This window comes from Pongo abelii, chromosome 5 (assembly GCF_028885655.2).
Source record: "Pongo abelii isolate AG06213 chromosome 5, NHGRI_mPonAbe1-v2.0_pri, whole genome shotgun sequence".
Lineage (NCBI taxonomy): Eukaryota > Metazoa > Chordata > Mammalia > Primates > Hominidae > Pongo > Pongo abelii.
In genome coordinates this window covers 167,397,632-167,416,098 of record NC_071990.2, presented here as the reverse complement: position 1 = coordinate 167,416,098, position 18,467 = coordinate 167,397,632, and the positions used below count along the sequence as shown (strand labels likewise).

At 35.9% G+C, this 18,467-nt stretch overlaps 1 protein-coding gene across 3 annotated transcripts in view; it reads left to right on the top strand.

Moving 5' to 3' along the window:
- The window catches only part of PDE10A (phosphodiesterase 10A), a 335,868-nt gene that overhangs the window by 221,808 nt on the left and 95,593 nt on the right, over positions 1-18,467 (top strand). For all 3 annotated transcript variants that reach the window (XM_024248249.3, XM_063725083.1, XM_063725084.1), the window contains 4 exons: positions 12,751-12,891; positions 14,682-14,837; positions 16,265-16,315; positions 17,390-17,448. In XM_024248249.3, the coding sequence (XP_024104017.3) occupies positions 12,751-12,891; positions 14,682-14,837; positions 16,265-16,315; positions 17,390-17,448 (407 nt within the window). The remainder of the gene's footprint in view (positions 1-12,750; positions 12,892-14,681; positions 14,838-16,264; positions 16,316-17,389; positions 17,449-18,467) is intronic.

Sequence of the window (18,467 nt, the reverse complement as noted above, 5' to 3'; positions counted from 1 at the left end):
CAATATGCTACCTGTATTCTTGAGTAATCAGAATATGTATTATGTACATTGTATACAATGTTACTAGGAATAGAGACAAAAGCATTCTGAGATTTTTAATAGGACTCTTAAATATAACAGTTTTGCAAAGTGTGAAAATAGTTGCACAAAAATATTTATTGGCTGATTTAATTAACTTACAGCTTATCTTATTCATTTCCATGGCCATTGTTTTCCCTTGTATTGTAACAAATTACGCTTGTTACCTCAAAAATGAAAGGCTTATTTAAGGCAAAGACATTTTCTTGTTCATTCTTGTATTTCCCAAGCCCCTCTCCTAGTACCTTTCATATAAACAGTCAGATAAGAATGTTTATTAATTTGCATTATTCAGATATTACTGCCACTTCTAAATAAACTATATTTCAGACACTGGTAGTATTCTAAAATGGCTAAGCTACTAAAATAACAAATGGATATTACTTTTTTTCGGTGCATTAAAAATTATTTTTAAAATGTCAAAGTTTTTATTAAAAGTTAGTAATTTCTTTTAGAAAAATATTTTACAGTTTGCCATTATTTTTTAATTGGCTGATATGTGTGGAATGCAGTCTGTTGTGGTCCGTGTCACATTACTCCTTCTGAGCCGCCTCCAGCAGCCCCCAGTGTGGCCACGCAGCTGTGCTCACATCCAGCCCCTTACCCTCGGGTCTCTAGTTCAGATTGGGGTGGACATGTGGCCCATGAGGGCCCCAGCAGATTCTTTGCTAAAACCTGTATCTTGGACTCAGCAATTCTAGCCGTTCACCTGAACAAAAGTGGTAACAATCCTGAAGTTGAGGCTGCCTCTACAGGCTGGTCTCTCCTGCGCTGTGGAAAGAGAATAGAGACAGCTGCGGGCAGAGACTGAGAGGTGCAGGCAGCAGGCACCCTATGGCTACAGTGGACGGGAGCCCAAAATGCTGACTTTGCGGGCTCGGATTTAGGTTACAAAACCCACATTCTTAATCACTTGGCTTAAAAAAATTTATTTATTTTTTTGCTTGATTTGCAGACTTCTTTATACATTGGCCTCAATGAAGTAGTTCCTCTTATGATTCAGCAAAACACTTTTCTATCTACGATATCTAAATTGTAATTTTATGTATCAATTTGAATTATTTAATCTTTACTTATCTTTTACTTTAGTAACTTAAAGGACTGGTACAATATCCTCTCAGTTTTATTCTGGCTCCTTATTCTAAACTCGTAACGTCAGTCCATTTACTGGGCATGCTTCTCTCTAGGGGCACTGATTCCCTGTTCCTTTTTTCTTTCCCACATCTCAGGGACTGAGTCTGTCTTCTTCAACTTAATATCCGTATGAACAGCAGGGTACATAGCAAAATTGTAGCTGTCTCTGAGCTTCCCAAGTCAGATCCCACTGTACACTGTATTTTGCTTTCTCAATGTTGTATAAGTCTCCTTCATGGAACATAGCTGAGTCTGTGATTACATGTTTGTCTGTGATTTGAGTGGTTGTTATCTGGCTTTCTTGCTAGCATGTCAGCTTTATGAAGACAGATACCTTATCTGCCTGGGAGGATAATTCTTGGGGATAATTACTGTGTTTTGCTCACTCTATTTTGCCCTTTATGCATTCCGCCTAGATAGCTAAGGCCTTGTTATTTCCTTGATGCAGGGATTTCTGTGGGTAGGAAGAAAACATTGGCTGAGAAGTCTTAAGTTCACTCAAGTGTTTTTTTAGATGTGTCTACGTGATTACTACTTTCTTTGTTCTTCATTTCTTCTTGTATCCCAAGTCGTCCGTCTGGGATCATTTTTCTTCCATCTGAAATACATCCTCTAGATTTTCCCTTAGCGAGAGTCTGCTGATGGAAAGCACTCTCAGTTTGTGTTTGTGTGAATTTGTCTTCATTTCACCCACTCCTTGGAATATATCTTTGTTAGATATAGAGTTCAGATTGATAAATTATCTCTCTGAATATTGACTAAAATAAAGATACTGTTTTAAAATTTATTTTGGTTTTCATTATAGTTTTTTATTTCCTGTACATATTTTCAAACTTGTCTTTTATTTCTTGAAATACATTAACTATACTTCTTCTGTGTTCTTTTGAATTTACAGTGTCTTGGGCTTTGTTTCGTCCAACTCTGACAGATGGTGACTTTTTGCTTATGTGTTTTATGGGTTTTTTTCCTTTCTTTCTCTCTCTCTCTCTCTCTCTCTCTCTCTCTCTCTAACTGTGACTTCTAGTCTTCCATGGGCCCCTTAAATGGATACTCTCAAGGCTTGTTAGAAGTGCCTTTCTAGTTGCTTTCTTGGAGATAGACATGCATTTGTTTCTGCTAGTCACTTAAGGTACTACCAATCCAAAACCATTTTAAACTAAATTATCTGGTTGAGATGAATTTTCAGGCTACAAAGTAGTATGGCTTCAAGAGTCCAATCCACATGATGCACAATTATGACTTCTCAGAGGAGATTGTTATTTTCCCTCCAGTACTAATTTCAAAATGATCTGGTTTCCTTGCAGCCTCTTTGCTGGGGTAAGCGTATTTGTCCTTCAGCCTAAGGTGAATGTTTGGCCTGTTGCCTGTCCTGGCCCTCTAAAGGGGTCTCTATTTAGACTTCCTCACAGAAAGGCCCCAACTTTTCTCTCCTGTCTCTCATCCTCCGTGTGGCTTTCCTGGGAGAAGATCAATCTATTCAGTCATTAGTAATTCCCTCAAGAGAAAGCCAGCTTTGGGATCTGGTTACCTCCCACGGTTCCTTTATTTACTTCCTTTTAGATTTCTGTGGATTCCTTCCATTCTTCTCCACCCAGCAAAGCAATATAAAAGACGGGTAAAATATATTTTATGCAGCCTTTAAATAAATTTGAAATTGTTTTTTCAAAAGTGTCAGCCAAATGATCTAATCTGCTGTATCACTGGCAATAGAAGATACACTTCTAAAATATAACTAACCATATTAAATTAAATAAAGCATCTTTTGCATAGGTAAGCAGATACTTGTATATATTTTTGTGTTTCGTCTTTTGCACATGAAAGGCAGCATAGTCTACGTAATTGTCAATCTTTAAAAAATTGTCTCGATTTGGAATCATGGCAAGAAAGTCTTTCTTAAATAACTCAACTTCACAACAAAAATTATATACTTTAGTGACAAAATTATAATAAAACCCAAATAGACTGAGAAAATTTTCTTTCCATATCAACAAATACTAAGGGTTAAAAAAATGAAAGAATTATACAGTTTTTACACTTATTAAAGTATGAATTTCTTCTCAGTAGAAATAATTAAATTTCTGAAATTGATGTAATGAGAAATATAACAAATAACATTTAAATGTGTCAGAAGTTCTAATAGAATTTAAAAACGTACATTCATATAAGCAAGGAGGAAAAAAGTTCTATGTGTTTTTTTCACATAGAACATTTAGCAGAAGATAAAAACAAAACTGAATACTAAAAAGCACTAAAATTAAAACATAAAATATTATTATGGAAATCATTATGTGATTATAACAAAATTACTTGTAAAGAAGATCCAACTGTGAAAAGAAAAAAAAATTAGATCAGGTTAAAAAACCAAACCGTCTTTTATTCTGGTATGTTGAAGTTTCTGAAGCAAAATGGAGAAAATGGACAGAAAAATAGTAGTATTTTTAATTATTGAGAGATCAAGAAAACTACTTAGAAGAGGTTATCAATACATTATTATTTATCCAAATAATACACATATTAAACTCAGTATATTAGGTTAGGATTTACCAACTTGTGGTTCCTTTTCTTTTCTGGGCTAGACCCTAACTTTAATGTATTTAATTTCTGTCTAAGAATTCTTCATGGGATTCCTATAATGACTAAAAACAAAGGAAACTGGAGGGCTCAGAAGACAGGAAGATGAAGGAAAGTTTGAAACTTCCAAGAGACTTGTTGAATGGTTGTGACCAAAATGCTGACAGTGATGCGGATAGTGAAGTCCAGGCTGAGGTGGTCTCAGATGGAGATGAGGCCTGGCTGCTCCTAGCCATGCACAGTCATATGTGTTCACAAAGAGAAGGTTTTGTGTTTAAAAGGGAAGCAGAACGTAAAAGTTTAGAATATTTGTAGCCTGACCATGTTGTAGAAAGGAAAAACCCATTTTCTGTGGAAAAATTCAAGCCACTGGCTGCAGAAATTTGCATAAGAGGAGCCGAATATTAATCACCAAGACAATAGGGAAAATGTCTCCAGGACATTTCAGAGATCTTCACAGCAGCCCCTCCCATCACAGGTCCAGAGGCCTAGGAAAAATGGTTTCATGGACCAAGCCCAAGGCCCTGCTGCTCCAAACATGGTGTCCTGTGTCCCAGTCACTTCAGCTCTAGCCGTGGTACACAGAAGGCAAGAGTTTGGGAGCCTCCACCCAGATTTCAGAGGATGATAGAAATGCCTGGATATCCAGGCAGAAGTCTGCTACAGGGGCAGAGCCCTCATGGAGAACCTCTGCTAGTGCAGTGCAGAGGAGAAATGTGGGATTAGGTCCCCCACACAGAGTCCCCACTGGGGTACTGTCTAGTGGAGCTGTGAGAAGAGGGCCACTGTCCTGCAGACCTTAGAATGGTAGATCCACCAACAGCTTCCACCATGCACCTGGATCAGTAGCAGGCATTGAACACCAGCCCATGAAAGCAGCCACAGGGGCCATATCCTGCAGAACCACAGGGGCAGAGCTGTGGCTGTGGACTTGGGAGCCCACCCCTTGCATCAGCATGCACTGGATGTGAGACATGGAGTCAAAGGAGATTATTTTGGGGCCTTAGTATTTAATGACTGTCCTACTGGGTTCTGAACTTGTACAGGGCCTGTACCTCATTTGTTTGGACCAGTTTCTTCCTTTCAGAATGGGAGCATTTACCCAATGCCTGTACCCCAAACAAGTAACTAACTTGTTTGTGATTTTAGAGGCTCACAGGTGGAAGGGCCTTGCATTGTCTCAGATGAGACTTTAGACTTGGACATTTTTTTTTTTTTTTTTGAGACAGAGCCTTGCTCTGTCACCCAGGCTGGAGCACAGTGGTATGGTCTCGGCTCACTGCAACCTCCACCTCCTGGGTTCAAGCAATTCTCCTGTCTCAGCCTCCTGAGTAGCTGGGACTACAGGTACATATCACCATGTTCGACTAGTTTTTTTTCTGTATTTTTAGTAGAGATGGGGTATTGGCATGTTGGCCAGGCTGGTCTCAAACCCCTGACCTCAGTTGATCCACCCGCCTTAGCCTCCCCATTACAAGCGTGAGCCACCATGCCTGGCCTAGACTTGGACTTTCAAGTTAATGCTGGAGTGAATTAAGACTTTGAAGGACTGTGGGGAAGACCTGATTGGTCTTAAAATATGAGAAGGACATGATATTTGGGAGAGGCCAGAGGTACAATGATATGGTTTGACCCTGTTGCCCCACCAAAATCTCGTGTCAAATTGTAATCACCACATATCAAGGGAAAGACCTGATGGGAGGTGATTGGATCATGAGGGCGGATTTCCCCATTGCTTTTCTCATGATAGTGAATGTGTTCTCACGAGGTCTGATGGTAGGTAAAAAGTGTGTGGCACTTCCCCCCTTGCATTCCCTCTTCTGCCACTATGTGAGGAAGTTCCTGGCTTCCCCTTTCCCTTCCGCCATGATCATAAGTTTCCTGAGGCCTCACAGTCATGCTTCCTGTTAAGCCTGTGGAACTGTGAGTCAGTTAAACCAAACACTACATGTTCTCACTCATAGGTGGGAATGGAACAATGAGAACGCATGGACACAGGAAGGGGAACATCACACACCAGGGCCTGTTGTGGGGTTGGGGGATGGGGGAGGGATAGCATTAGGAGATATACCTAATGTTAAATGACGAGTTGATGGGTGCAGCACACCAACATGGCATGTATACATATGTAACTAACCTGCACGTTGTGCACATGTACCCTAGAACTTAAAGTATAATAATAAAAAAAATTAAACCTCTTTTATTCAAAAATTACCCAGTCTCAGGTAGTTCTTTCTAGCAGTGTGAGAACAGACTAATACACAAACCATTTACTAAACTGACAGAAAAAGAGAAATATAATTACATATGTTTAATAATTTAAAAACAAAACAATAGATATAATGAAAATTAGAAATTATGAGGGATTATTTTTACTAACAAATGTGAAAACCTAGATAAAAATGAACAGTTTTCAAGGAAAATATAAGTTATCCTATTAAATACAAACGATAATAGAAAACTTATTAGTGCAGTAGCCAAGGAGGAAATTGAAGACACTGTTGAAATATTACCTTTCTGCAAACCAGTAGGGCATTGATTCATCTGACTGTTTTTGAGCACCAGTCATCACCAGGCACCATGTTAAACCCGGGGAGACAGTGATGAGCCCAACAGCCTGGGCTCCTGTACCTACATTGTTCATTTGCTACTGCGGCAGCCCTTTAAGAAGGAGAATTCCTGTGCTCGTTATACTTTTTCAGAACTTGGGAAAAAAGGAAAACTTCCCAGTAAGTAGTTTAGCATTGAAATAATTTTGGTTCTGGAGTTAGATTGTGTGAGTTCTGTTTTACCACTTAATAATTGTATAATTAATAATTGTGTGCCTTGGCAAGATTCTTAAACTTTCTAAACCTTAATTCACCATTTACCCTCCATTAGTTAAATGTTACACCATAAATGCTGTTTGTTTAACAAACTGTTTAAAACATCTGCTAAGTACCAAAAAACTGTGCTAAATTGCTGAGCATACAAAAACAAAATTATTTCTCACATCAAAGAATGTACAAGCAGTAGGGGAGATAGAAAAATCAACAGCTAGTTACAGCACATGATTTTTATGTACTAACAGAGAAGAGCTCAAGGGCTCTGTGACCATGAATTTGATGGGGCTGCAGCACATAAAAACAGATTGGATGATGAGAAGACAATAGTTGAGTGGGGATTTAAGACCTCTCAGTAGATGAGAAGGGAAAATAAAGGATGTCTTTTGGGCAGAAGAAGCAATTTCTGAGAAATCTGGGGTTAGCAAAGAAAACAACGTATGTTGTATCCTGGCCCATAGCACTGTCTGCTGTAGACAAAGTGCTCTTGAGTTGTTTTTTTGGGAAAAAATAATTTTTTCATGACTGAATTTTTGCTTAAACTTTCATTGTCTGTATGGCTATACTTAGTTACATGTATAACATACCTGATGATATTATCTTTATAGTTTTTCCACTGTTATCTATCAGAGTTGTTTGTGAAAGCTGAAAACCTTATGTACTTTATACTTTAAAATTTTTAATTCAAAATTAAATTTATTGATATATGTATGTTATTTTAAAAATAACTTTTCCATAATTTACAGGTTTGATAAGTTAGTTAAGCAGTTGCTTGTTATTTTTATTTATAAACGTGAGCAACTAGATGACTCTAGAGTCCTAGATTCATAGAATGTTGAAGCTAAAAGAGACACTTCCAAATTTTTTAATCTAATCTTTTAATTTTAGTGATGAGGTAGCCAAGGTCTCTTATGGGTAGTGACTGTCAAAGTTCACACAGCTAGTCAAAAACTAAAGGCTAGGCTCCCATTCTAAAGTTACTGTGCCTTCTACAAAGAGCAGCTATGCTCTTTCCACCGCGATACAATACCTCTTTTAAGCACATAGCTTCCCCCTGCCGCTTTGTTATTTGATTTTTATTACCCACATACTGGGAAGAACACATTTCAGTTTTGTTACTTGGGATACAATTGGGAAAAGTGGAAGAGCAGAAGAATCTTAAGTTTTACCTTCAGTATGTGTACGTTAAACATTCACCAGAAATATTGCATTCTTCGTATTCAGAGCTAGTAGTTTATAGTAATTGTTTGCCTTTTTCAAGTGCACAGTGAACTTCAGCAGATTTATTTTTAAGAATTATGAAAACAAAGTTAGTCATCCATATATCAAGTTCCAGGTAAATGTGGGAGCTGTTTACTTACGGCCATCTACATAGATCTAAATTTGTTTACTATCCAGTGCCATCTAGTGTCTAAAAGGATAATAGCTTATTGGTAAACCTAAGTACTTTTTTTTCTTTTTAAGAAGTGTTTCTAAAATTTAACTGGTTGTGAGTTGAAGTCTTAACATTGAAATGAAGTCTCATGAATAAAGTGATGTTTGAATTGTGCATGGAAAGAAAGATGAAAGCAAGTATTAACCAAGTGAAGTAAACATCTATTTGGCTGATATCAATGAATTTTTCTGTTTCATTAAAAGATGGTGTTTTTATAAATTCTATTAGTCTATTCTCTTGTTCATTTTCCACCAAATCTATTTTTTCCCAAAATTTACATTTTTATAATTTGAATGTTTTTTAAGTCCTTTATTGAACCAGCCTATTGATGATGACTTGTGCACCCCATCTTTTCTAGTTTAAATTGTCTCACTTTAGGAATAGATATAAAAATTTGCTGTTACCTCAAAAATATTAGCTACTTCATAATGAGTTTCTCAGAAAAGTTTAAAAGCTGATTCCTCCCCTAGGACTTCCTGGCCTCTGATAGGATTGATTTCCTGCTCTTTGGGCAATCTCATCGATGTTAGTTGAGAGGTGGAGGGACTAGTGGTCACCATCACCTCTAGAACTCTCAAGTACTAAAGAACTGCAGCAGCCTTTGGTCAAGTAGATATCCTGAAGGCAGTTACTTTCTTCTTTGGAAACGATAGAGGTGGCTAATGTTTGAAACTTTAAAGTTTTTCCTTGTTTTTTAGTTGTGGTTTTTATCTGTAGCCTCTAAAAGATGCTTGTCCTAACTAAAGTTTTCGTATATTTATACAATAGTGGAGCAGGAATTAATCTTAGAGACTCAGTCCAACACTGGATATTATAGATAAGTTCGATATTATAAATATATGTATAAGAGGCTTAATACTTCTTAAAATAATGTCTGGTGTTTTCATTCATCCTTCTCTTGAAAATAGCATAAGGTTTTTTATCTTATTAATCTGAATATCCCAGTTAAATCTTTAAGTCAACAATTATATTGATTGATTTTGAAAAATGAAGTCCCTATTTCCTGTGTGAATGTCTTTAGAACTTATTTATATTAGTCGTTTATTAATGATTAATGCATTCATGTAGATGCTTCACCAGTGAGAAATGCAAAGTATATATCTTTTTTTTTTAAGCAGGGTCTTACTCTGTCACCCAGGCTGGAGTACAGTGGCACAATCTTAGCTCACTGTAACCTCAAACTGCTGGCTTCAAGTGATCCTCCCACCTCGGCCTCCTGAGTAGCTAGTGCTACAGGCATGCACCACCTCACCCAGCTAATTTTTTTTATTTTTTGTAGAGGTGGGGTCTTGCTATGTTGCCCAGGCTGATCTTGAACTCCTGGTCTCAAGCTGCGCTCCTGCCACAGCCTCCAAAAGCCCTGGGATTATAGGCATGAGTCACTGCGCCCAGGCCAAAGTGTATAGCTTATAAAAAAATCATGATTATTTTGAAATACTAAGAACTAAGGATTTGCCTTGCCATATCACAAAATGTACTGTATACCTTTTATAATAATTAAAACAGTGTGGTATACAAGTAAACCTAATGATACAGAATTGGGAATTTAGAAACAGACCCAAGTATATTTAAGGATAGGCCAGGCACGGTGGCTCACGCCTGTAATCCCAGCGCTTTGGGAGGCTGAGGCGGGTGGATCACCTGAGGTCGCGAGTCCCAGACCAGCCTGACCAACATGGAGAAATCCCATCTCTACTAAAAATACAAAATTAGCTGGGCGTGGTGGCACATGCCTGTAATCCTAGCTACTCGGGAGGCTGAGGCAGGAGAATCGCTTGAACCTGGGAGGCGGAGGTTGCAGTGAGCCGAGATTGCGCCATTGCACTCCAGCCTGGGCAACAAGAGCGAAACTCTGTCTCAAAAAAATAAAAATTAAAAATTAAAAATTAAAAAAAGTGTATTTGAGGATGAAGTGTATGATGAAGGTGGCAGTTCAATCAGTGGGAAAATGATAATGGTTCAGTCCATGACCACCTACTTGACAGTATCTGTGGAATAAAGGGAGTTTAAATTAACGTTTCCCTAGCCCTGAATATGTGTAAAATTCAACCTCTATTTTAGAGGTTCATTATTGACTTTTTATATTTGTAACAGGTAGCTACCTATCAATGCAGTCAACTGCAAAAATCATTTAAAAAAATGCTTCTGCAAAACATGTGATTCCAACCAGTGACTGATGCTCAATTAGAAATGGATATTAAAAAGGAGCTCTTGCAGGTAAATTGTTTGGAGGCAAACAAAACAAAAACAACAGAGAAGGGAACCACTAATATAAAGGAGAGAAAGTATAGCCATGAAAACATGTCAGAAACAAGTGTGTGTTGTGTGAGGTTAGGCTTCATTTTCCCTTCTGCTGCAGTTTTGGGCCTTCATATCACAATGTATTCAATGTTTTGTTAGCATTTATCCTCAGCTCTCATTGGAAATATTTCTGTTTGATTAAAGTGAACAAAAATCATGAGCTAATTAGGAAAACAAGTATAAAGTTTCCACTATAAAGTATCACTCAATTTTTGATAATTATTTTTTAACTACATAGAGAAGTTTTTCATATTCTAGCAAGTAGTTGAAAGACTTCTAAACCTTTTATTTTCAGCAAGCGTAATAAATAGAAGAGCTTTTCATACACTCTCGGGTACAGTATTTGCTTATCTGTTACTTGTGTATCATATGAAACCTACACAGAAGCAATACATATTTTATAATACTGAATATATGATCATCTAATAATGTGGAAATGTATAAGATAGTCTGTTATTATTGGATTATGAAGCTATGTATAACTTGAACATGTGATTAAATTCAGCCTTAAAGGGCCTATGGCTAAGTCATAAAAAAAAGATATGTGTTTTACATTTTCAAACAAACAAATGCAGCCAAAAACTATGACTCCCTCCACACCCCCCACAAAAATACAGAGTTACTGTTGGAAGCTTGCTCCAGAGTTCACCTTCTGTTTTTATTATGACGTGTTCTTCTCTAAGAGTTATCTAAACCACTCAGTTCAATTTATGTTCACTTCCTGCAGTTCCGTCTTTGGTACAGAAAAGGGACAGTTGCTTCCTTATAGTTTGAGAAAATCGTTGTCAATTCTAATTTTTCTTCATTCTAAATATACCACATTTAAAATTTTTTTTCTTGCATTTATCTCTTCTTTTTGTTCTTGAATTACCTTTCTACTCACTCTGTCTTAAGAAAGGGTGAAAAACTGAATTGTATTTGGACAATGATAGATACTGAATCTAATGATAGTCTTACTCTATGCCATGTGTATATTGTTGCCTGATGTAATTACAGTAACGAGAAAATGGTTTTTCTAGCCTTTTAAAGAATAACTAAGTTGAAATTGTCATTCATCATATATGTAATTTTTAAATCTGTAAGTGTATACTTTCTATTTAAACATATTAAATAGCTTAGTTCTTTTTAAAATAATTACTTAAAATAAATTTTTCACATGCATTGTACTTAATAGCAAATACAACTTAAGCACAGCCCTATGTAGATATACTTGGAAATACAAGTATTTTGAACTTAGCTTCTAATCATTTATAATTGTTATTAATTTAAAGTACCCAGGGTTAAAGCAAAGCTTTGCTTTTCTCCCCCTTCCTCCTTGTTCATTAAACCAAGTTTATGGGGTTTATTAAGTCAAGTTAATGGGGTTCATTCTCTTTTGATTTTAAGATGTTTAAAGAAAGAGTTCTGTAATTTTACAAAGCTTAAAAACCACATACCTGATAAGTTAATAAATATACCTGTCTCATCCTTAGAACTACCTTAGTAATAACAAGTATTGTAGAAAGGTGCTTAGGTTAAGAGGGCTGTCTAATACTTATTGCTTCAAATGGTCTTCATTCTTTGTTAGAGTAATCCAACATAAGATAAAGTGAAGTCTGTGGGAAATTTATATTTTCAAATTTTGTAGATAATCATGATACAATTATGTCAAAATATTGCCCCCCAATTTCTACATGATTTAAGTAGCAATTCTTATTTAGTAGAAAGTAATTTTAAAATATGTTTGGATTTCATCAAAATAACTGATTCTATTTTTAAAAAACAATTTATTTTAAAATAGTTTCAGGACATTACCTTCCCACCCAGTCATTTGAAAGGGAAAGATCACTCAGATTTTTCAAGATTTTTGCTCAGAGAACAGCAAATTTTTCATCTAGAGTATTCTGAATGTGCAATTTTATAAACTAGCCAGTTGAAGTAATGTGAGTGAGTCTTATAAAGAGAAGGTTCTGAGAAGGGAAGATTTCTAATGAAAATGAAAAATATAACGAAATCACTTGACTTGCAGCTACTGATTCTATCTTCAGGTAACAACATGTGTCAAGTCTGTAGGGAGGTTGGACCCTGTGTGTATTTGTGGTCTGATAGAATCTTGATCCCAATGACAGGATGCATTTTTTCTCATTTCATTATTTTCTATGTGTCAAAATAGGAGGCTATTTGAAGAGTGTTTCTGTGCCTGTACATTCATTTAAGTTTGAAATTTGAGTGTGTATTTTTTGTGAATTGGAAATGTGAGATAGTTTCACTTTAGATAATCTGGTTTGATCATGGCAAAGCACCTTTCCTCATTTTATGACTTCTTTTACTTGGCTTACAGATTTCTTATGACTGTTAAGATTCACGTGTGTCTTTTTGTACTATGCACATGTACAGGAAAGTCTGTAAAACACCTTTTCTTCTCCCTAGAGCCTGTGCATATTCACACCACCTGGGATAAAGGAGGGAAAACCCCGCCTTATCCCTGCTGGGCCCATCACTCAGGGCACCACCGTCTCTGCTTATGTAGCCAAGTCCAGGAAAACATTGCTAGTGGAAGACATCCTTGGAGTAAGTGGCTTTTTGACTCTGTGATATTTTTGACCTAAAGTATTTAATTAAGAAAGATGGCATATCATTTTGATGTTATAATTTAAATCATTTCATTTTAAAAAGCATTAAAGCCAGTTACAGATCAATATATGAATGTGTAAGTTAATTTTTTGTACTCAGAAAATTCCCTTTACCCACTAAGAGCTAAATTTGCACAGTTCTTATTTCAACACATGCCAGTACAGTTAAACACAAAAATACTGTATATATTTATATGAATGTAAACTAAATAATTACTGTTTTATGTTTCATATTTCGCTAGGATGCATATGAATGAGTTAGCTATTGCTGTATGACAAACTACCTCAAGTTTTAGTGGTATCATACAGTAGCCATGTGTTATTTCTTATGAATCTAAGGACTGGGTTATTCTGCTGGTTTGGACTGCTGTCAGCTGGACTTGCCTATGTGTCTGAGGTCAGCTGCCCATCAGTTAGGTGCTGGCTGGCCTCTTATGCCCTCTGCTTTCCCTGTGTCTCTCACCCCCTTCCAGTAAGGCTATCCTGGCGTGTTTTTGTGAGGTAGCAGGAGTCTGAGAGAAGTAGTGGGAAACATACAAGTGAGTTTTCAAGCCACTGCTTACATCAAATTTACTGCCCTCCCATTAGCCAGAGCAAATCACGTGGACAGGCCCAGACTCAGTATAGATCACTAACCAAGGACATAGATACAGAGAAACTAGACAAAGTGGAGCCCTCAGTCTAGTCTTCCACAGTACATGTGGACATTTTAATGAAATTTTATGACATGGAATATAGACTTTAAAGGTAACAAGTACACAGATGTAAAAAAATTGCTATAAGTGCTAATAGGGGCCATGAAACCTGGGTTTTAATTTTGTTTTTTCCACTATTATTTGTATGACCTTGAATAAATTTGGTAGCTAGAGGAAGGAAAGAAGAGACAGAAGGAGAGAAGGGAAAGAAGGGAGGAAGGGAGGGAAGGAGAGAAGGAGGGCCCATGCTGTATAAGTTCTCATCTGAAAATGTTCTGTTGTGTATGTAAGCTTTCAAAAGATCTGTACCTTACAAGTACAGAGTTACACTATTTCATGAAGTTCTAATTCATCCTGATAGCTTCTTGCAGACAGTAGAAATTGAATAAATAGAATTGATGCTTTTGATATTAATTCATTCAGTTTCCCTGTACTTCTTTTGAGTAAATTTGCTAAGCTAGAAGAGTATTAAAATCAAAGAACCAATTTCATTTCTTATGATAAATAGTTGATCATTATTAGATTATTTGAATACTTAATATGGGCCTTTGCGATTCAATTAGAATGACTGTTATTAACATAACTTTTGTGTTACTCTAGGCTTAAAAATAGAAAAAAAGTTTATATATAATTTTCTTCACATAGTGTTTACATTTGGAGTAATTTTCTCTGTGGCATTGTACCTGTAAACACCCTAAGACTGTTCTGGCACATAGAAGATGATGAATAAATGCTAGCGTTTATGATTACTTTTATTATTATCATATGAAATTAACATTCGTCATTCATTCATTAAATTTATGCTGCATGAAGATAAAGAAATATTAAAGCAGTATTTGGGTATAAGTTCCGTGAAAAAGTAAGCATTTTCTTACCTAAGATTTATGGTGGCTATCATCATTTATTTTTCCTTTGAAAAGTACTGCTTATTATTTTTTTACAAGTATCATGGCAATTTCTGATAGAAGTAAGAATCATCACTTAATGATCAGCTCACTGAATCACTGAGTCTTTTTGTCTTTTTGTTTTTCAGGATGAACGATTTCCAAGAGGTACTGGACTGGAATCAGGGACTCGTATCCAGTCTGTTCTTTGCTTACCAATTGTCACTGCGATTGGTGACTTGATTGGTATTCTCGAGCTGTATCGGCACTGGGGCAAAGAGGCCTTCTGTCTTAGTCACCAGGAGGTGAGGCCTTTAAATGCTGCATGTTAGAGTTTTTAGTTGTACCTAGCTCATTGAAGGTGCTTGTTCGTATTGCTAAGTAATACTAAACTGAAAATACATGAATTATCATTTAAAATCACAATTTGCTTAACAGTGTTTTGATACTAATAATAATGATTTTTAAAACCTGTTTGTGTTTAGAGAGGAAACAGGTTACATAAGAAATATGGTCCTTTTGTTAAGTAAAATCCAGTATGACAATAAAAGGTTTGCCGTACTCTGAGTCATAGAAAGTAGTAGAAGGACTTTGGAGACTTTTCACACTCTGGTTGTCTTTATGTCTTCTTAAAATGTCTTTTTCTTAGCTTGTGTCCTGAATAAAAGGCTCTAGTGTCAAATACATTTGAGTTCCATTCACTGTTCACTCAATAGGCTCATTAATACTAAAAGCAAATATTAAAATGATACATTTATTACATCCAGTATAAACCAGTTTCCTTCAGTGGCCTAACTCCTGTCCACTTGCCTGAATGAACCCATCTCCTGCTACCCCACCTGTCCCTCACTCACTCCAGCCACACTGGATCCTCAGGCAAGGCTGGCAGGCTACTTAACTCAGGCTTTGCATTTTTTCTTCTCTCCATTTATCCCCCTCACGGCCACATCCTTCGGAATTTCCTTAAATGTTGCCTTCTCTATAAGGCCCTCCCTGAACACTTCATGTATATTTGAATGGCTCCTATCCAATGTTTCTTTCTCTCTTCTTCTGCCTTTTCTCTGTAGCACCTGTCACTATCTAATATATTATATGCTACACTTATTTCATTTCTGGTCCTTCTCCCTGAAGTACACTGAAGGCTACTCCATTTCTGTTATTTACTACAGTATCTCCAGCACCTAGAATAGTGCCTGGTACGTAATAGACACTCATGAATATTTGTTGAATGAGTTGAATAATAAAAGAAGTAGAATAGCTAGTAATTTTGAGGAACTTGTTAGCTTGTGTATATATATATGTATGATTTTTACATTTTAGAAATATTTCATTATTTAAAGTGGTCATTAGATTGTTTTTCAATAGTATTTTTGTTAAACCCAAAAATAATAATTTTGTGAAAATCATTGGGCTGCAGCTCTCTTAACAATCAGTTTGTCTTCCATTTTATCCAAAATGAAGATGAACAAGAGAACATTAAAGTCAGTTAAATAGAAGGGGAAAATATAAAAGAAAAACCTTGAAAATATTTGGTGCTTTGTGTTTGGAAAATGTTCAAAAGCTCAGTGATCTCAGAAAATTCTTCATATACGTGTATGCCCCAGTCCTTTGTCGAGATGACTACATGTGACTAATGAAAACGTGTGTGTGTGTGTGTGTGTGTGTGTGTGTATATATAAAAAATATGTATTATTACTTATAGGTATGTATTTCTCTTTTTTTTTTTTTTTAGGTTGCAACAGCAAATCTTGCCTGGGCTTCAGTAGCAATACATCAGGTGCAGGTGAGTCTTTGGGGTATTTTTGCAGGGGCTTTCTAAGGGAGAAGAGGTTTTTGGAGTGCGGCATTGAAGACTGGAATAGAGGTTAAGTCACCCAATGCCTTATTTTGGGATATTAGAATATTCCGTTATTTCTGGAAATTTTAACTTAATCAGTTATATGTACTTACTCCTTGCCTTAAATATTTTGCAATTATATGTGCGTGCATTCACATACATAGATATCTATATATAAAATAAACACGTATAATTTATGCAATAAATGGCATATGTCCTGCTGTAGTATTTGTTTTCCACTGAAAACCTAGGAACAATCTCCTACTGGAGTTGCATTGATATTTTTATGATTCCGTTTCCTAAATTAAATTTTCCTCTAAGTGATCTATGAAACATTGTAACTTTAAGATATCTGGTTCTCTTGAAGATATCTAATTTAGAAATCACCAACTACTTACAGTTTTACTGGTGGTTAGACTTTAAAGTTCAAGAACATGGTAGCAATATAGCGTTCTTTGTATCTTCTCCTTCTCTCTTTTTATTTTTTTGGTTGTGGTTTTATTTTTCTACTCCTGTTTCAGCAAATTGAGGTTGATGAGGGAGGAACTGTATGCTAGGAAGAAAAGTCGAGCTGTAGGATAATAGAAGGAGTAGAAAGGACTCGAATTATCTGGTGTAGGTGGAATATGTGCTCAACTACAGTTTTTAGAAGTACAGTGTAAAGTAGTTCTAAAGAGGGACTTGAGTAGACTATCCAGACCTGAATGCTGCTTCTATCACTTATTAATTCTGAAGCCTCAGTAAGGTTCTTAACATCTTTATAACTCCATTATGAAATGTAAATTCCAAACCTATAATGTTTTGTGGTGCTTGAGACAATAAATATAAAGTGCTTAAAACAATGTTTAGCACATTTAAGTATTCAGTAAATATTAATGGTTATTGATATTATTATTACATTATAATCCAAGTGATTGTGTTAGGCCTTCTTTCAATAAATAAGGTTATTAGTATTCTGGACGTTTTATTTTGAAATAAGCAGAAATCTCTTATAATTGTAGCTATTATTTTCTATGGTAGGTATGCAGAGGCCTTGCCAAACAGACAGAATTGAATGACTTCCTACTGGACGTATCAAAGTAAGTGTTCATTTCGAGGGATGTAGTAGCTCTTATTAATCAATGGTTTAAATTAAGGGCAGCCTGTGGCAGAAATAGACTATTGTCTCTTGCAGCTGATAACTGGAGACTCGTCTTTACAAGTAGTCTGGGAAGAACGGTTAATCATATTGTGGATTGTAGAGTTATATTCTCATTCACGTTCACTCTAAAGTGAAGGATTGCAGATATATCTGTGATGATGTTAATTTTCCATTTGATGTATGTTTTCTAAATAGACTCTCTTAGAATATGTTAAAGACACTAAATATCTCTATTTGTGCAGGAGAATACTGGCTACAGTAGGAGGGAAAATATTCTGGTTTATTTTTTTCCAAAAAGTCCTATTTGGTTTTTCTAACAACGTCAGTAAATTAAACATCATTATTATTGTTATTAGTATTTAAATTTTCCCATGTATAGTATCTCAGTTATCATTTCCGAGAAAATGTTGTATTTCCCTGGTTTGGCCTAGAAAAACTCCCTTTGGCTGGCAGTGGAAGCAATTATATAGTAGATATTTATTAAATCACATATTTGTATTGGTTTTATTTACTACAGGAGTCTTCATCTATATATCTGACCCATATAATTAATCATTGAAATCTAAAATATGCCCCGGGATGTGGTAACTTTAGGGTCATGTCCTCCTACAAGTTTACTAAAGGAATTATGTAGTTTTTCCTCTGTGGCCTCCAGCAACAACGATGACATGTTATGTTTCACATGTCACTGTATATGCACCTAACAATTTACCCATCAGTAATTATTATTGATGCTCATTAATTAGTTTGAAGTTACTAGTTTATGTTACATTTAGTTTTTGAAATAATAAAAAAATTAAAGAAGTATGGGACGGAAAAAGCTCCCCTTGGATACCTAAGCCAACTAGGTTAAACACTACCTAGCCAGTGGAGTCTATTTTAAGAGTCCTTCTTTATATTTTCCATACATTACATGCATATCGATTTATGTTTTTTTGATTTACATTTTAGTATATG